The sequence below is a fragment of the Pangasianodon hypophthalmus genome, chromosome 7 (assembly GCF_027358585.1).
Source record: "Pangasianodon hypophthalmus isolate fPanHyp1 chromosome 7, fPanHyp1.pri, whole genome shotgun sequence".
Taxonomy (NCBI): Eukaryota; Metazoa; Chordata; class Actinopteri; order Siluriformes; family Pangasiidae; genus Pangasianodon; species Pangasianodon hypophthalmus.
In genome coordinates, this window is record NC_069716.1 from 29,125,475 (window position 1) to 29,149,181 (window position 23,707).

A 23,707-nucleotide genomic window follows, 5' to 3' on the forward strand; every position below is an offset into this window, starting at 1 on the left:
TGTAGATCAGGTATTTAAACTGAACAGTAAAACTCTATTGGTGTAAAATATAAAGAGGCAGGCTCACACAGTGAGAGATGTGAGCGTTAAACAGACGAGAGTATTTTTAATACTTCTTTAGATGATAAAAGACAGAAGTGACTCACTGGAGGAGCAGAAGGTGGTGATGACCCACAGACACGCCGCCGCTCTCCTGTCATTTTCCGAGTTTTGCCGTAAAAGTCTGAGTGTCAATAACACGGCGTCGGCTTTCTCCGCTTTCACCCCGATCATGCGGTCTGGAAATAACGGTAACAACACGGGATCAGAGGATCATTTACTATACTGTACTCTACTGTAATGGACCATAGTGTACTACGGTATACTGTACAAAACTGTACTACACTTCTGTACTTTACTATGCTATACTATATTATACTACACTATACTTCATTATACTTTACTGTACTGTACTGTACAGAATTGTATAATATACGGGACTGTACTATACTGTACCATAGTGTACTATAGAATACAGTATGAAACTGTACTACACTTCTGTACTGTACTATACTCCGCTATACTATATTATACTACACTATACTATACAGAATTATACTTTATTGTACTATACTATACAGAATTATACGGGACTGTACTATACTGTACCATAGTGTACTATAGAATACAGTATGAAACTGCACTACACTTCTGTACTTTACTATACTATGCTGTACTATATTATACTACACTATACTATACAGAATTATACTTTACTGTACTATACTGTATCATAGTGTACTATAGAATACAATATGAAACTGTACTACACTTCTGTACTTTACTATACTATGCTGTACTATATTATACTACACTATACTATACAGAATTATACTTTACTGTACTATACTGTACCATAGTGTACTATAGAATACAGTATGAAACTGTACTACACTTCTGTACTGTACTATACTTCGCTATACTATATTATACTACACTATACTTCATTATACTTTACTGTACTGTACAGAATTGTATAATATACGGGACTGTACTATAATGTACCATAGTGTACTATAGAATACAATATGAAACTGTACTACACTTCTGTACTTTACTATACTATGCTGTACTATATTATACTACACTATACTATACAGAATTATACTTTACTGTACTATACTGTACCATAGTGTACTATAGAATACAATATGAAACTGTACTACACTTCTGTACTGTACTATACTCCGCTATACTATATTATACTACACTATACTATACAGAATTATACTGGACTGTACTATACTGTACCATAGTGTACTATAGAATACAATATGAAACTGTACTACACTTCTGTACTTTACTATACTATGCTGTACTATATTATACTACACTATACTATACAGAATTATACTTTATTGTACTATACTATACAGAATTATACGGGACTGTACTCTACTGTACCATAGTGTACTATAGAATACAGTATGAAACTGTACTACACTTCTGTACTGTACTATACTCCGCTATACTATATTATACTACACTATACTATACAGAATTATACTTTATTGTACTACACTATACAGAATTATACTGGACTGTACTATACTGTACCATAGTGTACTATAGAATACAATATGAAACTGTACTACACTTCTGTACTTTACTATACTATGCTGTACTATATTATACTACACTATACTATACAGAATTATACTTTATTGTACAATACTATACAGAATTATACTGGACTGTACTATACTGTACCATAGTGTACTATAGAATACAATATGAAACTGTACTACACTTCTGTACTTTACTATACTATGCTGTACTATATTATACTACACTATACTATACAGAATTATACTTTACTGTACTATACTGTACCATAGTGTACTATAGAATACAATATGAAACTGTACTACACTTCTGTGCTGTACTATACTCCGCTATACTATATTATACTACACTATACTATACAGAATTATACTTTATTGTACTATACTATACAGAATTATACTGGACTGTACTATACTGTACCATAGTGTACTATAGAATACAATATGAAACTGTACTACACTTCTGTACTTTACTATACTATGCTGTACTATATTATACTACACTATACTATACAGAATTATACTTTACTGTACTATACTGTACCATAGTGTACTATAGAATACAGTATGAAACTGTACTACACTTCTGTACTGTACTATACTCCGCTATACTATATTATACTACACTATACTATACAGAATTATACTTTATTGTACTATAATGTACAGAATTATACTGGACTGTACTATACTGTACCATAGTGTACTATAGAATACAGTATGAAACTGTACTACACTTCTGTACTGAACTACACTATTCTTTGCTGCAGTTTACTATGCTATACTACACTATACTTTATTAAACTATACTATACAGAATTATACTACGTTGTACTATAATGGACCGTAGTGTACTATAGTATACTGTGCGAAATTGTACTACACTTCTGTACTGAACTTTACTGTGCTATACTATATTACCCTATGCTTTACTGTAATATACTATACAGAATTATACTATACTGTACAATCATGTACTGTAGTATACTAGAGTATATAGTACAAAACTGTACTGTACTACACTATTCTGTACTGTACTTTACTACACTATAATATACTTCACTATACTTTACTGCACTATAATATACAATAGTGTACTATAGTATACTGTACAAAACTGTATCGTACTACACTATTCTGTACTGCACTTTACTATGCTGTACTGTACTGTGTTATACTACACTGTACTATAATTCACTATACTGTACTGTACTATACTATACAGAATTATACTACATAATTCTACATAATATACTATATTATACTACCATAGTGTACTACAGTATACAGTACAAAACTGTACTACACTTCTGTACTGTACTATACTCTGCTATACTATATTATACTACACTATACTATACAGAATTATACTTTATTGTACTATAATGTACAGAATTATACTGGACTGTACTATAATGTACCATCGTGTACTATATTATACTATACAAGATTGTACTACACTATTCTGTACTTTATTATGCTATACTATACTATATTATACTATACTATATTATACTACACTATACTATACTTCACTATACTGTACGATATGGTACTACATTATTCTGTACTGTTCTTTACTATGCTATACTGTATTATGGTATACTATACTTCACTATACTTTACTGTACTATACTACACTACACAGAATTGTACTGTGCTGTACTGTACTACACTATTCCTTACAATGCTATACTACACTATATTATACTTCACTATACTTTACTGTAATATACTGTACCATAGTGTACTATAGTATACTGTACAATACTGTACTATACTATTCTGTACTTTATTATGCTATACTATACTATATTATACTACGCTATACTATACTTCACTATACTGTATGATATGGTACTACATTATTCTGTACTGTTCTTTATACGCTAGACTGTATTATAGTACACTATACTACACTATACTATACTACACTATACTACAGTATACTACACTATACTACACTATACTATACTACACTATACTACAGTATACTACACTATACTATACTATACTATACTACACTGTACTATACTACACTATACTATACTACGCTATACTACAGTATACTACACTATACTACACTATACTGTACTATACTATACTACACTATACTATACTATACTACACTATACTATACTACGCTATACTACACTATACTACACTATACTGTACTATACTATACTACACTATACTACACTATACTATACTACACTATACTATACTATACTATACTATACTACACTACACTACACTATCTGCTGTACATACTCCATTTACTGGAAAAGTTGTTATTCTAGTCAGAGTGTAATGGTAACACAGCAGATTTAGTAGCTAATCAGAGGACAAATCTGGCCTCCAGTTTTCTGTCAGTCTGTGTCTGTCCATCTATCTGTCCTCTCTATCTCTTTATCTGTGTGCCTATTTGTCTTTCGTTCTGTCTTTTTGTCTCTACATCAGTCTGTTTCACAGTATTTCTGTCTCTCTCTCTCTGTCTCTCTATCTTTCTCTCTCACTATCTGTCTGTCTCTCTGCATGTCTCACCTCTGTCTCTGTCTGTATCTCTCTTTCACTTTATCTCTCACTATTTCTCACCATCTCTCTCGATATCTCTCTCTCTCTCTCTCTGTCTCTCTCTCTCACTCTCTCTCTCTCTCCTCCTATCCGTCTGTCTGTCTCTCTCCTCCTATCTGTCTGTCTCTCTGCATGTCTCACCTCTGTCTGTCTGTCTCTCTCTTTCACTTTATCTCTCTCTATGTTTCACCATCTCTCTCCTTCTCTCTCTCTCTCTCTCTCTCCTCCTATCTGTCTGTCTCTCTGCATGTCTTACCTCCATCTCTGTCTTTAACTCTCTCTCTCTCTTTCTCTTTCTCTCTCCTCCTATCTGTCTGTCTCTCTGCGTGTCTTACCTCCATCTCTGTCTTTAACTCTCTCTCTCTCTTTCTCTCTCTCTCTCCTCCTATCTGTCTGTCTCTCTGCGTGTCTCACCTCCATCTCTGTCTTTAACTCTCTCTCTCTCTCTCTCTCTCTCTCTCTCCTCCTATCTGTCTGTCTCTCTGCGTGTCTCACCTCCATCTCTGTCTTTAACTCTCTCTCTCTCTCTCTCTCTCCTCCTATCTGTCTGTCTCTCTGCGTGTCTTACCTCCATCTCTGTCTTTATCCCTCTCTCTCTCTCTCTCTCCTCCTATCTGTCTGTCTCTCTGCGTGTCTTACCTCCATCTCTGTCTTTAACTCTCTCTCTCTCTCTCTCTCTCCTCCTATCTGTCTGTCTCTCTGCATGTCTTACCTCCATCTCTGTCTTTAACTCTCTCTCTCTCTCTCTCCTCCTATCTGTCTGTCTCTCTGCGTGTCTTACCTCCATCTCTGTCTTTAACTCTCTCTCTCTCTCTCTCTCTCTCTCTCTCCTCCTATCTGTCTGTCTCTCTGCATGTCTTACCTCCATCTCTGTCTTTAACTCTCTCTCTCTCTTTCTCTTTCTCTCTCCTCCTATCTGTCTGTCTCTCTGCATGTCTTACCTCCATCTCTGTCTTTAACTCTCTCTCTCTCTCTCTCTCTCTCCTCCTATCTGTCTGTCTCTCTGCGTGTCTTACCTCCATCTCTGTCTTTATCCCTCTCTCTCTCTCTCTCTCTCCTCCTATCTGTCTGTCTCTCTGCGTGTCTCACCTCTGTGTCCCACCTTAGCGAGGAGGTGTAATGTGGGCAGCAGCAGTGTGAAGTTTGGACTGGAGCACTGAGCCGTTTTCACCAGCGCTGAGAGAAGAGCTTCACTTCCTCCTTTAGAGATCATGTAGTGAATACGCCGGTCTGTACCTGACGCGCGCACACACACACACACATACACACACACACATACACACACACACACACACATACATACACACGAATGATTATTAGTGATTATTGTTTTTCTGAAGGTCGTTACAAACATGTACAGCTCACAGTTTTACACATTTTCAATGAAAATGGTGGTGAAATAAAAACTTATATATATAGTATATATAAATTTGTTTCAAAATTAAATAAAACTAAAACAAACTGAGTAACAACATAGAAAGGAAAAAATTAAATTAATAAAACTATCAAAAAAATAAAGATTATTAAAATAAATAAATCCTTAACAAAGCACCCCAAAAGGAGTACAAAATTAAAATTTAAAATTAAATTATAAGTGAATAAAAAAATAGGAATAAAATACACAAAATTAAATATACAATCATGATACAATGTGTGTAACACATTAAGGTTCGGTAGAAAAAAATCTAAGCAAATAATTTATAGTTTAATAATGATTAATTAATGAGCAGTTAATAATTAATTATTGTGTAGATTGTAAAAAACATTTAATAGAATGTATTAATATTTAGATATTAGAGAAAACAAGTAATAAAAGTTTTATTATAAAAGATTAATTTAACTAATACTTGTATAATCATATTAAAACTGATAAAACAAGTGCTGTAGAAGTATCTATAATATAGCCAGACATAAATAATAATATAATAATAATAATAAAAACAAAATAATAAATGCTAACATTGTAAAATAAAAATAAAGACATTAAAGCAGGTTTTAAATTAAAGTTAATTAATTAAATAATTTTAATTAAGGAAATAAAGGAAAATAATCAAATGAAAGGGAAAAGATGAAGATGAATAAGAAACCAATGAGGATATAAATAAATAAATAAATAAATAAATAAATAAATAAACCAGTAAGTACGAACATTAATGAATAAATGGGAAAATCATAATTTAATAAATCATAATAAATTAACTTTATAGCATTCCACTCGTAGCCACGAGCGCAGAATGTTAATGACGTCATGGCTTATTTTCTGCTTTCTGCAGGCGATTTTTAAAAAAATTTAGCAGACAGAGTTTCCTGATTAACGCCGGCAGCAGGAGAATAACGCTGCTTAATTACTTTATGGAAAATTAATTTGAGATTACAGGATCAGTGCCGTGTCACGTCGCAGGAAAAACCCTGTTCAGTCTCCGAGTGTGTGTAATTTAAATATTCAGCGTGAAACAGTTGGAAATGTCAAACGCTCAAATAAAGATTTCATTACTGCTGAGTGAAATGAGTTTGTACTTTCAGGACTTTCTGAATCCTTATGCACACCTTTAACCTGAACATATTATTAACACACTTTATTACGTTTATCAAGTGATTAAAGCGATTGATTAAAATGTCTGAAATAAAAGTATTGTTAAAACTCAAAGAGGGTTCAAAGAGAATTTCAAATAAAATGATTAATTATTAATATAAATATATAAATAGAGAGACAAAGAAAGTAGCTTCTATTCATCAGAGTTTATCATAATTTACATATTATTTGCATTTGTCCCACCCTCATTTACATCTAATTTAAATAAAATGCACCCAATTGAGCCAATAAGAGAGAGAGAGAGAGAGAGAGAGAGAAAGACCTAGGCGGTTGCGATTTTATCCCAGGTGGTTGCTAGGGTGTTGCTAGGACATGCTTTTTTCTTTTTTTCAGACTGTGTGTGTGTGTGTGTGTGTGTGTGTGTGTGTTTACCTGCAGAAAGAAGTTCATCCAGCACATTGAGGATGTTCAGCATGCTCTCGATGTCTCCAGCGTTCTGCAAACAGCAAACACCAGTAACATCATCTCTACAATCTGCATAGCGAGTTCAGTGATAGATACCGTCACACAAATCCGGATGTAGATCGAGATCCGCAATAAACAAGCCACAGGAGACAGCACTGAGGAAAAGCTTCCAGAGACCACATGAGGAAGAAACCTGGAGAGGAACCGGAATCAAAAACCAACCTCTTGTTCTGGGTGACAGCAGATTAGTGCGATTATAAATCATTACAGTAAATACAGGGCTATATTCAGTATCAACTTCTGTAAAGTTTACATACGCCTTGTAGAAACTGCAAAATTTAATAATAATAATTTTTTAAAAAATAAGAGACATCATAAAAATTGTTTTTTATATGTTGTTTTTTTATTTAGTTCTGCCCTGACTAAGCTATTTCAGATAGCAGATGTTTACATCTCGTCCACAAGACACAATAATAACTGAATTTACACAAAGGAACCAGTTCAGAAGTTTCCATACGCTCGATTCTTAAACCTGTGTGTGTTTCCTGATGATCAGAGACTGTTTTTATGTTTTGTGATAGTTGTTATTGAGTCTCTTGTTTGTCCTGAGCAGTTAAACTTCCCACTGTTCTTCAGAAAAATCCTCCAGCTCCTGCACCTTCTCTGCTTTTCCACCATCTTCTGCGTATCTGACTCCTTTCCATCAGCCGCTATATGGTGCTGAGATCCATCTTTACACACTGAGGACAGCTGAGGGACTCGAACACGACTATTACAGAAGCTGCAAACGTTCACTGAAGCTCAAGAAGAGCCGGGGGGTGTAAACTTTTGATGATCGTGTAAATTGTTATTATTTTGTCTTCTGGGAAACATGTAAATATCTTATGTAGCTTCTGAAGGGCAGGACTAAATGAAAAAAATAAGATCTTTAAAGAAAATAATAGCAATTTAAAAAAAGAAAAAGTTTTCTTAAGTAAAAGCCCGCCTTTAAACCCGGGATAGAAAATATGGACTTTTCTTGCTGTCATGTATAATACAGTGTCACATAACAGCAAGAGACAATTCCAAACTGAAAAATAAACACACTAATATGATGATATATGAATAAGAAGATGGCGAGTGTTGAAATAAATCTAATTAAGTCTCGTATATCACCAATATATTACTGCATGAATAGAGCTAGCTAGCTAATTCTCACATTAATCACTGGTTTAATTGAACAAAATGGCTTCCACACTCATCATTCAGCAGCTCATAGAATAGCACTTGATCCAGCGCATCCTGTTATTTTACATTTTATTTATTTTTTTTTTTATATTGAGCTCTGACAGTTACTCGAGCGCAACTTAACAAAGCCACATGACACTAAATCGAGGTGATTAGAAAACATAACGTGCGTGTGTGTGTGTGTGTGTGTGTGTGTTTGTGTGTGCGGGATGTAGGAGAATTTATCACAGTTTTAATTCACTATTTTGATTTGTAGAATTAATAAAATAACACCAGTTTTGTGTTGTGATGATGTGATGCGCTCTGCTGTAAAGAAAACGCTCTCATGATGTGAAGGATAAGCTGACCTAGCGCTCATCTGCTTACAGTATGAAGGATAAGCTGACCTAGCGCTCAACTGCTTACAGTATGAAGGATAAGCTGACCTAGCGCTCAACTGCTTACAGTATGAAGGATAAGCTGACCTAGCGCTCATCTACTTACAGTATGAAGGATAAGCTGACCTAGCGCTCATCTGCTTACAGTATGAAGGATAAGCTGACCTAGCGCTCATCTGCTTACAGTGTGAAGGATAAGCTGACCTAGCGCTCATCTGCTTACAGTGTGAAGGATAAGCTGACCTAGCGCTCATCTGCTTACAGTATGAAGGATAAGCTGACCTAGTGCTCATCTGCTTACAGTATGAAGGATAAGCTGACCTAGTGCTCATCTGCTTACAGTGTGAAGGATAAGCTGACCTAGCGCTCATCTGCTTACAGTATGAAGGATAAGCTGACCTAGTGCTCATCTGCTTACAGTATGAAGGATAAGCTGACCTAGTGCTCATCTGCTTACAGTATGAAGGATAAGCTGACCTAGCGCTCATCTGCTTACAGTGTGAAGGATAAGCTGACCTAGTGCTCATCTGCTTACAGTATGAAGGATAAGCTGACCTAGCGCTCATCTGCTTACAGTATGAAGGATAAGCTGACCTAGTGCTCATCTGCTTACAGTATGAAGGATAAGCTGACCTAGTGCTCATCTGCTTACAGTATGAAGGATAAGCTGACCTAGCGCTCATCTGCTTACAGTGTGAAGGATAAGCTGACCTAGTGCTCATCTGCTTACAGTATGAAGGATAAGCTGACCTAGTGCTCATCTGCTTACAGTGTGAAGGATAAGCTGACCTAGCACTCATCTGCTACGCTTACAGAGAAACTTTAACTTCATTCATCCATTTATCCATAAAATATTCACTTATAAAGATAAAGATACGTCTCTGATTAAGACGCGTCTCCTGTGAGACTTAGTTTTAAAAAAAACTCAATATACAGAGTTAATTTTTGATTTTGCAGAACAATTAAACCCTAAAAGGAGACGTTGATTAAAAAAATAAATAAATAAATCTGGTCAATTTATTGGGTAAAATATTTAGTATCATGAATTTATGCTCACATGCTGTAAACACAACAGTAAAGCTTTACATTAATATACACTATGCTAACGTTACTCTACTGCATGAATTAACATCAATAAACTTCAGCATTAATACACTATTAAAGCACCATTACTCAATATTTACATGTATTTAAATAAATTATTTTAACTTTTAATAAATACAGCTGCATTAACAAAAATTTATTTTATTCTAAAAATAAATTGACAAAAACGCAGACTCATTATCTGACCAAAAATAAATAAATAAATATAAAAAAATTTTAATGGTGGATCGGATATTAAAGAAAAGAAAGAATGAATTTGATCCGATCCTGTAACAAATTAAAAAAAAAAAATTGGAATTGGATTTGGAAATGATTTTTTTTTTTGGAACTGGAAACGTTCCCATCTAATTAAGAAACTCGACTGTATTTTTAGGTATTAATTTTATTATATTGATTTTATTATATTGTATTATTTATTATATTAAGTGATAATCATGTGAAAGCTGAGCTTTTGTGTAAGTCATGTTTTTAGCTCTGTGTTTTTCTCCTATATTTAAGAGCTTCAGCTAAAAAAAAATGTCATTTTAAAGCTTAATAGTTGTTAAAGAAAAACATTTCAGATTGGACCTCAATATCGGCTGATACTTGATGTTGTACTCAATATTTACACGTATTTAAATTACTTATTTAACTTAACAAAAGTTTATTTTATCCAGGACTAAAAAATAAATCAACAAAAATCAAAAAACAATAAATTACAGCGTGGTAATAAAAGGTCATAATCGGGTTAATGGGTTTAAATCGTAAAACCGAAGAAATTTACCAATTAAACACCGTAAACAGATTCACTTTTAGTTCATGATTAAATTAATTAATTAATTAATTAATTAATAATAAAATAAAATAAAAATAAATAAAAATGCATTAGGGTTCATTATTTATTTGGTTTGGTCATTCATTATTATTATTATTATTATTATTATTATTATTATTATTATTATCATCAATCAATACAGACATTAATTATTTTGTAAACATGACGTATGTAAGGATTAACACGACAGACCATGTGGTTACATTAAACTAATCCACACTGGGATGGTGTGATCCGGCACGCCATGACGCTGACTGTTTCTGTATAACATTGTGGTCTGGAGTGTTTTATTTCACTTATACCACAGAGATTTCTCAACCATTTCAGTGTTTAATCTATTAATGAATGACACGTAGCACATTTTACTGGTTTATAGTTAGATTTAATGTTGTGAAATGTGAGCAAAACAATTTAGTTCCTGTTCTCACTTACATTACAGCTGTGTCATTCCTTCACCAGCTTCTCTCTCTCTCTCTCTCTCTCTCTCTCTCTCTCTCTCTCTCAAAAAACACAGCTTTTCTCATACTTTTCCTAAGACTTTTCTGTGCTCTGAAACTTTGCAAAGTTCTGAAACCGGAGACTCCTTCCGTAAATATTAAATAAACAACTCCTAACAAAAATGTCACCACGTCAATGATTATATGTTTTACTTTCTTAAATAACATTTTTAAAAAAAACATTAAATTAATAATACATTTATTATTAGTCTTAGATTATGTGGAGTATCCGCTGTACGCGTCGCTGTGCGTGAGCTGTTGCTATAGAAACGATAACGTATCAGAACGAGTGCATTAATATAAACCCGCGCTACTGTCAGAGCTGCTGTTCTAGAAAATTAATCAACACCTTCTGACCAATCAGAATCCAGAACTCAACAACCATCATATTATAGATTTTCTTTTCTATGATATTTCTCTAATTATTTATTTTAATGATTTATTTTCAGTGAAATTTCACGTAAAGTCTTTAAAAAGACGCCGGGTTTTTATTTGTGGTTTGTAGTCTCTTTATATCCATTGTACTTTTCGATAATGTATATCTTAAAAGTTTGAGATGCATAAATGTCACTAGGTAAATTTATAAACAAAATGTAAACAAAATTATTTCCACAATCGTCCGCTAAATCCGAGAATCTTTCACATGATTAGAACGAGCGCATTAATATAAACAGTCGAAACTGTCCGAGCCGCTATGTTTATACAGAAATAATCCACACCTTCTGACCAATCAGATTCGAGAAGCCAACCGTGCTGTAGTATAAGGTGTACTTTTGCTCTAGCTTATGGTTAGTTTACATTAAATGATGAAGTAAATAATATTGGTTTAGTGTATATTAATATATTAATGTAAAGTTTTACCTACACAACAAAATAAAAACCTCGTAACGTGATGAGAGATTAAATTCTGATGATAAACCAATTTAATTCTAATGATATAACGTCCTGTTTCCAGCAACACACACAATCACACCAGGTTGCACTTCAGTATCTCTCTCTCTCACACACACACACACACACACACACACACACACACACACACACACACACTTACCTCCAGAGTGGAGAGGAGAACCTCGAGTCCGCTGGAGCTGGGAGACGCCATGGTGACTTTGGGTCGGGCTGAAACACGGACAGAAAGAGACGAGTGTTAGACAGAAACACAGCACAGTCTCGCTCTCTCGGCCGCGTGAGTGTGTGTGACAGCAAGTGTGTGTCGGCTCAGGGCTTTTCTGAAACTCTATCCTCTCAGATAAACACACACACACACACACACACACACACACACACACACCCTTCTCCTATTAAAAGAGCCTGATGAAATGAGGGATTAAACAAAAGCGAGAGGAATGGGACCCCCTGAGTGTCGAAATATTATACAGATAGGTGTGTGTGTGTGTGTGTGTGTGTGTGTATGTGTTTAAACAGAAAACATACACAAACACACACTGCCAGCTACAGTTACCACTCCAAAGTTAATTATTTTCCTCTAACAGCACATTTTATTCCTCTTATAAAACCACAGCAACTTACCAACAATTACAATTTTTTGTTTCTTAAAATAAATAATTTTGGAACTGTTACTCATGCAGCATCACAAGGCGGCATAACAAACTCGGAGAAAATCGCTATCTGCCCTCTTCCGCATACGTGAGCTCACAGATGCTCATGATTGGCTAGTGTCGCTGTGATTGACAGGGGAGAGAGAGTAAGCCCCTCCCATCCAGAGATCACAGCTAATTTGCTCTCTTGGTATCCGGACGTACATCGGCAACGACGGGATTAAAATTCACGATCTCCTGATGACAGAGCGAACGCTTTTCTGTTGAAAACTGTTTTTTTTTTCCAGTTAAGCAGGAAAGCAGCTAGTTTTAAAAAGCTTTTAAAAAAAATACAAACTAACACGGAGGAAAAAGTGCTGGAGAAAAATGATACCGAGTGAATTGTGAATGAATATGAGGAGACTTATGACAAGTTATTACAAAAAAAATACAAAAAAAACACACTGACATGCTGACAAATGCAAATACTGAAATGATGATTTATTTAATTAAATTTTAATTTTAAAAAAAAAGCCCATATGTGAAATATATGCAAATGTGCGTGCATGAAAAAAGGCCAAAAATGTAAACACATTTTTAATTTATTCTAAAATGTACATTAAAAAGCACAGCAAGTTATGTTTTATACATGAAATACATTTGAAATACACTGTAAATTATATCAAAATGCATTATTTATAAATTAATTAAAAATATTTTGACCATTTCTTATCATTTGGGGGAAAATTGTATTTGAAAATTGTCTATGCAGAGATTTTCCTTGTTCAAATGAACAAATAAATCAAAGATGCACATCATGCAAACAGCCTCTGTCACTGCCCAGACAAAACAAATGCGCACACACACACACACACACACACACACACACACACACACACACTCAGACTCTCACCTCAACTTGTCCTTCTGACCTCATTAAAACCTCATTCATGGCGGTTATTTAATCTGATCTAACGACGGCGCCATAATGGGACACAGAACAGTGAAGTGTCCAAGTAGGCAGGCTACACACACACACACACACACACACACACACACACACACACACACACTGCTATTTTTGCCTGCTGGATTAATGCGAGGAACGAGAGGAGAGGTCATGAATCTCAGGCGCTGAAAGCTTGGCGTTTGAAGAAGAGCTCAAGAGAGACGTAGATGCAGGAAAAGAATAAGCGAGGTTCAGCGCTGTCTTTATTTCATCAGATCATTTTTATCATTTTCTAAAAGAAGCATGAAGATGGATTTGGGGTTGAGCTGTGTGAGAAATCATCAGATGAAATGAATTCCGTACACTTCAGTACTCCATACACATCAGCATTCCGTACACTTCAGCATTCCGTACACTTCAATATTTCCTATACTTCAGCATTCCGTACACTTCAGTACTCCATACACATCAGCATTCCGTACACTTCAGCATTCCGTACACTTCAGTATTCTGTACACTTCAGCATTCCGTACATTTAAATATTTCCTATACTTCAGCATTCCGTACACTTCAGTACTCCATACACATCAGCATTCCGTACACTTCAGTATTCTGTACACTTCAGCATTCCGTACATTTAAATATTTCCTATACTTCAGCATTCTGTACACTTCAGTACTCCATACACATCAGCATTCCGTACACTTCAGCATTCCGTACACTTCAATATTTCCTACACTTCAGCATTCCGTACACTTCAGTACTCCACACACATCAGCATTCCGTACACTTCAGCATTCCGTACACTTCAATATTTCCTACACTTCAGCATTCCGTACACTTCAGTACTCCATACACTTCAATATTTCCTACACTTCAATATTTCCTACACTTCAGTATTCTGTACTCTTCAGTATCTCCTAAATTTCAGTATTTCCTACACTTCAGTATTCCGTACACTTCAGTATTTCCTACGCTTTAGTATTCCGCACACTTCAGCGTTTCCTACACTTCACCATTCCGTACACTTCAGCATTTCTTACACTTCAGTATTCCATATACTTCAGTATTCCCTATTCCCTATTCTGTATGCTTCAGCATTCCATGAGCTTCAGCATTCCATGAGCTTCAGCATTCCATACACATCAGGATTTTCCTACACTACAGTATTCAAATCAAGTGGCTTTATTGTCATTTCAGCCATATACAGCTGGTTAGTACACAGTGAAACGAAACGACGTTCCTCCAGGACCAAAGTGCTACAGAAAACAACACACACATCTACAAGATACTCTACAAATATTTACATAAAGTGCATGTGCAAACGTGAGTAAACGTGTGTAAACGTGTGTAAACGTGTGTAAACGTGTGCAAACGGCACAAAACAGTACAACAGGCGCAGTAAGAGACAGCGCAGCGACAACTAGTACACAGTTCTAGCATTAAAGTGAATCAGATATAACAATAGTGCAAAATAATAACAATATAATAAGTTGTGAATGTAAACAGAACATACTGTGACAGAGTATTCAGCAGATAAGCTTATACCATATATGGGCATAGCAGTTACTGGGGTAGCAGCCAGGTAGAGAGTAATGACAGGAAATTATATACAATATTTTATAAATACTGTAGCAGCAAAAATGCAGGTAGTGAATACAGAGATGTGCAAAAACTGCAAAGAGAGTGAGATGGTGTTCAGTAGTGTGTGTGTGTGTGTGTGTGTGTGTGTGTGTGTGTTGTCAGTCCAGTCTGAGTACTGAGGGGTCTGATGGCTTTGTGGAAGAAACTGTTACACAGTCTGACTGTGAGGGCCCGAATGCTTCGGTACTGTTTGCCATTTACCATTTGACGACAGGAGGGTGTACACTTCAGCATTCCGTACACTTCAGTATTCCGTACACTTCAGCATTCCGTACACTTCAGTATTCCGTACACTTCAGCATTCCGTACACTTCAGTATTCCGTACACTTCAGCATTCCGTACACTTCAGTATTCCGTACACTTCAGTATTCCGTACACTTCAGCATTCCGTACACTTCAGTATTTCCTACACTTCACTATTCCATACACTTCAGTATTCCGTACACTTCAGTATTCCATACACTTCAGTATTCCGTACACTTCAGTATTCCATACACTTCAGTATTCCGTACACTTCAGTATTCCGTATGCTTCAGTATTCCATATACTTCACCATTCCCTAAACTTCTGTATTGTGTACATTTCATTAATCCCTACACTTCAGCATTTCCTACACTTCAGTATTCTGTACACTTCAGCATTCCGTACACTTCAGCATTCCGTACACTTCAGCATTTCCTACACTTCAGCATTCCGTACACTTCAGCACTCCATACACTTCAGCATTTCCTACACTTCAGTATTCTGTACACTTCAGCATTCCGTACACTTCAGCATTTCCTACACTTCACTAATCCATACACTTCAGTATTCCATAAACTTCAGTATTCCGTATGCTTCAGTATTCCGTATACTTCACCATTCCCTAAACTTCAGTATTGTGTACACTTCATTAATCCCTACACTTCAGCACTCCATACACTTCAGTATTCCATACACTTTGGTATTCCATACTCATCAGTATTCCGTACACTTCAGTATTTCCTACACTTCAGCATTCCATACACTTCAGTATTTCCTATACTTAAGTATTCCATATGCGTCAGTATTCCGTACACTTCAGCATTTCCTACACTTCAGTATTCCGTACACTTCAGTATTCTGTACACTTCACTATTCCATACTCATCAGTATTCCGTACACTTCAGCATTTCCTACACTTCACCATTCCGTACACTTCAGCCTTTCCTACTCTTCAGCATTTCCTATACTTCAGCATTTCCTACACTTCACTATACCATACTCATCAGTATTTCCTACACTTCACCATTCCGTACACTTCAGTATTCCCTACTCTTCAGCATTCCGCACACTTCACCATTCCGCACACTTCACCATTCCGTACACTTCAGTATTCCCTACACATGATGTGTGTTATTTTTATTTGTGAAATCAGAGCTAGCTGTAGCGCAATTATCAACATTTACTGTCAGGAGCTTCAGACGGATTGGGTTTTATATTCGTGCATGGAGTTAATGAGTGTGTGTGTGTGTTAATGTGTGTGTGTGTGTTAATGTGTGTGTGTGTGTGTGTCAAACTGTGTTTAGTGGAACTATTTTAGGACTAGACATGAAAACAGCAAGAATCAGCCATCACTGACAACGACAATGCCAAGATTAGTGCTGTGAAACTCACGGACATGGAGATCTTTATTGATAAGAGACAGACTTCACAGCAACACAACACACACACACACACACACACACACACACACACCTGCCACAATCCCTGAGCTTGGGAACATTTCCCTGAGCTAAAATAACTGCTAATGACTCACGCTAATTGCAGTCCTGACTAGCGCTGTGGGATTTCAGGTCATCGCCTCGGATAAGCATCATCCTTCTCCGTTCAGGATCGCTGACAAGGTGGAAAGAGCTGAAGGTCACGTGCCTGAAGGGTTTAACGTGTTTGATTATTGGCACCCTGTAAAATGTTATGACCTTCCAAAGGCTGGATTCCTCAACACACGCAATAAATCACACTGTCAGTGAGGGACTTTCCCCTGAAATATGGCTTCTAATGTTTGGGGGGAAAAAAAAATCCTATAAGGATGTTTACTTTCACACTGAACACGTAATACATACGGACTAAACTCCTAAACGCACGCGACACACGCGACAGACCCGAATAATCAGCGAGTATCAGAGAAATTACTGTACGATGAAGCCAAAGGATCTTCAATTTATAGATAATTATTTATAAACATAATTATTATACATGTAGTATTATTATACATGTAGTATCTGAAATTTAAAAAATCATTGATATTCTATATAATACTTATATTTCTTAATAAATAAAAATATTAAATATATAAATGTTTAAAAATGCAATCATTGGCAAATTGCTGTGGTATAAGAGGAATAAAGCACTTGGGAACATGCTGCTGTAGGAAAGTAATCAACAACAGTGTGGTGTGATGAAGCGGAGTTACTGTTACTACAACAAAGTTGATTATTTTCCTCTAACAGCAAGTGTTTTATTCCTCTTACACCACAGCAATTTACCTAAAATTCCATTTTTTTATTTATTAAAGAACACCACAGGTTACTTTTTATTCATTTATAGTTATATTTAATGTTGAAACGAGTTAGTTCCTGTTCTCACTTACGTTACAGCAGCTATAAACACTCGTTCCCTCACCAGCTTCTCTTTATTCTCTCTCTCTTCAAGTTAATAAGACAAAAAAAAAACGCAGCTTGTTACGCATGTTAGTGAGAAACCGCAAAGAAGCGTAAACTCCTCTGTCCTGAAGATGTCACAAAACTTAAAGTTACAGCTTTACCTCTGACTGTTACAAAGCACTGACACTGGAGACTCCTTCCATACATGATAAAAATATCTCCGTTCAGAAAGCATCCGCTGTACACGACCCTGTGAATGAGCTGTTGCTATAGAAACGATAACGTATCCGAACGAGCGCATTAATATAAACCTGCGCTACAGTTAGAAAATTAATCAACACCTTCTGACCAATCAGAACGCAGAACTCAACAGCGCTGGTTGAATTCATTAAGGTTTGTAAACACTTACACAACCATCGTATTATTGGTTTTCTTTTCTATGATCTTTCTCTAATTATTTATTTCAATGATTTATTTTTAGTCAAATTTTACTTAAAGCTGTGTCATTAAAAAATTCTGGGTTTTTATTTGTGATTTGTAGTCTCTTTATATCCATCATACTTTTAATAAATGTATATCTTAAAAGTTTGAGATGAATAAATGTCACTAGGTAAAGTTACATTATTTCTGTTATTAAAATTATTTCCACAATTTCTGCTAAAAGAACATTTTCACGTGATTCCTGACTAAAACAACAACATGATTTGTAGATTTCGAGACACTCACATTTCTGGAAAACATCTGAAGTATATATTTATCTGTTGAAACTCAAGCAAAAGCGAAAGTAAGTCATCATTATCTATCAGTTAGAAATACTAAAGAATCTGAACAGAAACTATGATAGAAAGCACTTTAAATCACTGAAAAGCTACTGCTTCATTTTTGTTTTTTTGTTTTTTTACATTTTATTCCATTTGAATAAAACATTTGATTTACTTTGCTACATTTTGAACTTCCACTTCCAATCTCGGCGTTACAGTAGAGAGAGCTATTTTAAGGCCGTCGTTATCCGAGTCTTAGCATTAAATCATACAGACAAACAAAGAGACAGTAATATCAGACGCTAAAAGACACGTCATGTGACAGGAAGACACGGCCGAGTTCACCAGAGATCACCAGAGGAGTGCAGAGTTGAGCTCTTCATCAGACAGCCTGATACCTCCATGACCACCAGGGGGCGGTAGACTAAACACTGGTTTAAATAGATTTCTGTCATACTCTCATGCAAAAAAAAAAAAAAAAACAGTACTTTCCTTATCGCTCTAAATCAGGGCCAGGTTACACTCCGTCCAGTGTTCAGTGGGCGGGACCAAACATCAGTTTAGTGACCAATAACATATCAACACTTCCTCTTAAATGTCTTAATGGTGCATTAGGTACGATCTTTTTTCCTCAAGATCAGGTCTCTAGCCACTTCACACCAACTCCTGCACCTTTAACTCGTCTACGTTAATCTTAAAGGAGCGCTCTGAATAATGCACAGAGAGAATAAACGTAGAATATCACCTGCAAAACACGTGAACACACTGTACTTCATTACCAACTAAAAAAAACATATATTTTCTACATTATGGTTTTATGCAGAAGTATTCACCCCCTTGAACTTTTCCACATTTTGTAGCAAACCTTGGACAGGAAATAGATTTAAATTTAGCTTATATCTAATATTTTATAACTCACTACTGAAGAATTCCATCATTAGTATAGGTGTAAACCTCAGGCTTCTACATGATATGATACAATTTCTTTTTTTAAGGCAACAATTCCATATTTGATATGAAATATCGAATATAAATATATCAGCTCCCATACGACACGATACGATGTAGTATCCTCGGATTAATATATGACCAACTTTATCCAGAATCTGGGATCAGCCTACGATTAATTCACGAATGATTATGACGTAGAAAACTATTATTTTATGAAGTATCAGAGTTACAGACAAATCACTTCACTAGCCTATTTAATTATTTACATCAGTTTAAAAATATGAATTATTTTTTACACAGCAGTTATCTGTCTGTTTTTTTTTTTTTTTTTACAATAATCGATTTATAATTGTTGGCTTGATTAATTTCATTTATTGCCTTTTAAATCCATTCATCTGACCGTTACACTCCTAATCATTAGCATATTCTGTCATTAGCTGAGTGTATAGTCCTCAAGTTTATTGCTCTATTTTGCCCCCTAGTGGACAAACAGGGACTAACTCTTTTTCCCAATCTTTGAATTGAATTACTTAAATTATTTCCAACAAAATGTATTTTATTTGCGTGGATCAGAACCCTAAATGGGCCGGGCCCGGTCTGGTCCGTGGGCTGTACGTTTAACACCCCTGATCTAAAGTATATTTTGTGCCTTTTACTTTTATACCTTTACTGATGTGGTAATGTGAATGTAGTGTCATTTAAGGACAACTGTTGTATCTTAATAAGCTTATAAAATAATATTTTAAAGATAGTTTAAAAAGTATTAGCACCCTTTTTATGTTAGTATCCTTCTGAGAGTGTCACTTATTACCATTAATGAGTAGAGTTTATTAAAATAAACTAAACAAACAAATAAAAAGAGTTTATTACCATTAATTATTCACTAATTACATTACTTCCATTAAGTGTGAATTGAGATGGATTCTGATTAATATTATTTACATCTAATCAATGGATCTGTGCTCATTTAAATTAAAGCATTCGTGAATGACGACTAAAATGTCAGATCTGTTTTTAGAGCCGACTTTGACCTCTGGCTCTGTGCCAGAACCCCGCCCACTTTTGAAGGGGTTAAACTTGGGCCATAATGTAATTAGCAAGCGTTTCCCTCTCGTCGTCAGCTGTCCACATTGCTCAGCTTTTCCCAGGAGAACACAGATCTATTTTAAAGCCTGTCTGAAGTGTCACTCAGAGAGAAAACCGGGTTAAATTAAAACCCTTCAGAGGCTGAAATAACAAAAGCACTAAAGCAACAATTCCCACAAACTCTTATTTTAGTAATATTCGCACAACATCTTTATTTTATCATCATCTTTTCCAATTGCACATTTAAAGCCCCCTAAATTATCCAGGCTTCAGTCCAGATTAATTTTTGCAGTGAATTTGAGCTAGCATCACTATCCACTGGCCTCGAAATGTATAAAAAAAATATTAATAATAATAAAATAAAAACTTTTTTAAAAAGTAGTGAAGTTGATGCTACTTTTATTAGTTGTTATATTGTTTATTTGATATCAGTTTAAATTGGGATCACTGGGTTTGTGTAAATATTTACTACTTTGTTTTTGGAAACTGGGACGTATAAAGTTTCTCCAAAGGTTTGCTACACCAGTGTAAAGTTTTACTATGCCAGTGTAAAGGTGTCCTGGGTTGAAGTAAAGTGTAACTAGGGTAGTGTAATGTTGTAGTTGGTGTAAAGATACACCAGGCTGATGAAAAAGTATACTTTCTTATTGTAAATGTTTGCTAGGCTAAAAGGAGTGTAAAGTTTCCTTAGTTAAAAAGTTTTCTGAATTAGTGTAAATGTTTACTAATTAAGCATAAAGGTTTACTGAGTTAGCATAAACCTCTTGTGGGCTAGTAACTCAAGCTAGTGTAAAGTTGCTCTGTAAAGTAAAGGTTTGTGCAGCCTATAAGGTTTTCCTGAGCCAGTGTAAAATTTCACTGAGCGAATCTAAAGGTTTTACCTGGTAGTGAAAAGTTTCCTTGAGCAAGTGTACAGGTTTGTTTTGCTATTGTAAAGTTTGTAAAGTTTTGCTAAGTCTGTGTAAAGGTGTGCTAAACTAGTGTAAAGTTTCATTAAGTCAGTGTAAACATTTTCTTCTGTTGTGTAAACTTTCTGAGCCAGTCCAAAGGGTTACTAAAATAGTGTAAAACTTCACTGAGCCAATGTAAAAGTTTGATCAGCTGGTGTAAAGTTTCCATCCAGCAAGCAAAAAAGCTTATTAAAAGTTTTATTCATTTTTAAAGACTCAAGATTCTGTGTAAAGTTTCATATGGTCAAGATTCACTATGCCCATGTAAATGTTTTCAAGGCTAGTGTAAAGTTTCATTAAGCTTGTGTAAAGGTTATCTAAGCATATGTAAAGATTTGCTAACATAGTGTAAACATTCACAGAGCCTGTGTAAAGGTTTGGTAAGGTTTCATTATTTTCACGTTTGCTAAGTTAGTGTAAAGTTTCACTATGCCCATGTAAATGTTCAGAAGGCTAATTTAAAGTTTTATTTATAGTGTAAACCTTCACAGAGCCTGTGTAAACTTTACTAACCTGGTGTAAATGTTTGATAGGTTAGTGACTAATCTCCAAAGGGCCAATGTTGCTGCAGGTTTTGTTCTCCTGCTCGCTTGGAATAAAGATCTGCAGCCTCCCAGGCTTTCTGATAGAACTGGATACTCTTGGTGTAAAGTTTTTCAGAGTGAATGTAAAGTTTTCACTGCAATGTGCACCACAGTGTTTGACTGCATAAGCTAGTTTTATGTAACGGTTTTTTGGGTTGGTGTAAAGGTTTTGCTAAGCTTCAGGAAAAGGTGTGCTTGTTTAGCATGAGGTTATTTCAATGCTAAACTGGTTTAAAAGTTTCTTATGCTAATGCAAATGTTTGTTATTGTATAAAGATGTGATAAATGAGAGAGCCAGGGTTCGGCTGCTTCTACCTGATCTATACGCCGTGTACGCGTGACACGTGCCAAACTTCCATATCACCACGTCAATCACAGAAAACTGTAAAGCTGATCTGAGTGATTAGTGTTGTAAATGTCCGATTACCACAGAGGGACGGCACCATTCCTCCGCTGCAACTCTATACATCTGCTTAAATATAGACATGCAACAGAGGCTGTAACCGGACGCTGTACTACTGATCATAAAGAGTTGATATTCCATTCTCAACAGTCGAGCCAAACAGAGGCACGGGGGGTCTGAATCCATAAATCAGAATTCAGACGAAGGAGCAGAGAGAGAGAGAGAGAGAGAGAGAGAGAGAGAGAGGGAGGGATTAAGAGAGGTTTACTGTTTGTACTCTGAAGTACATTTTTATCCCACTGCGCTGCTGAATGCTGGATTCTGATTGGTCAGAAGGTGATTAATTTTCTATAACAGCAGCTCTGACAGTATCGCAGCTGCAAATCACAGGTTTATATTAATGCACTTGTTCTAAAACGTTATCGTTTCCATGGTAACAGCTCATAACACAGGGAAGTTTTCTTAAAGTAAGGAGATGTTTATGTAACATGTATGGAAGGAGTCTCCAGTGTCAGCGCTTTGTAACAGTCAGAGGTGAAGCTGTAACTTTAAGTTTTCTGACGTCTTCAGGACAGAGGAGTTTACGCTTCTTTGCGGTTTCTCAGTAACGTGCGGAACAAGCTGCGTAAATACTTCTGTCTTATTAAAAGAAAAAAGAGAGGCTATATACAGATAAAATACGATGTTCCGTTCTTTAATAAATAAAAAACATGTCTATTTTATTCACTCTCTCTCACACACACACACACAGTTTCAAAGCAAGTGAATTACGTTTCAAGTAATTCTCATCATTTCTCTGAGAGAGAGAGAAGGAGAAAGAAAGAAAGAAAGAAGGAAAGACAGAAAGAAAGGAAATGGTGCTTGTGTGCTTAATGTGAAATATCACATTATGCCTGAACGCTACAACGATGCTACTCTCTCTCGTCTCGTTAACAATGAGAGCCAAATTACTCTCTGAGATTAACTGGATAATGGTCCATTCTTTTCCAATTAGGCCTCGCGTTCAGACGCAGAAGAG

At 35.5% G+C, this 23,707-nt stretch overlaps 1 protein-coding gene across 3 annotated transcripts in view; it reads right to left on the bottom strand.

Moving 5' to 3' along the window:
- LOC113546615 (cytosolic carboxypeptidase 4) overlaps window positions 1-23,707 on the bottom strand; it is a 142,727-nt gene that overhangs the window by 96,831 nt on the left and 22,189 nt on the right. For 2 of the 3 annotated variants that reach the window (XM_034305588.2, XM_034305589.2), the window contains exons 2-5: window positions 12,250-12,317; window positions 7,144-7,207; window positions 5,268-5,414; window positions 147-278 (exon numbers count right to left, since the gene is read on the bottom strand). In XM_034305588.2, the coding sequence (XP_034161479.2) occupies window positions 147-278; window positions 5,268-5,414; window positions 7,144-7,207; window positions 12,250-12,317 (411 nt within the window). Of the gene's footprint in view, window positions 1-146; window positions 279-5,267; window positions 5,415-7,143; window positions 7,208-12,249; window positions 12,318-23,707 lie in introns of those variants that run through there. The other variant, XM_034305590.2, reaches the window with a different exon arrangement.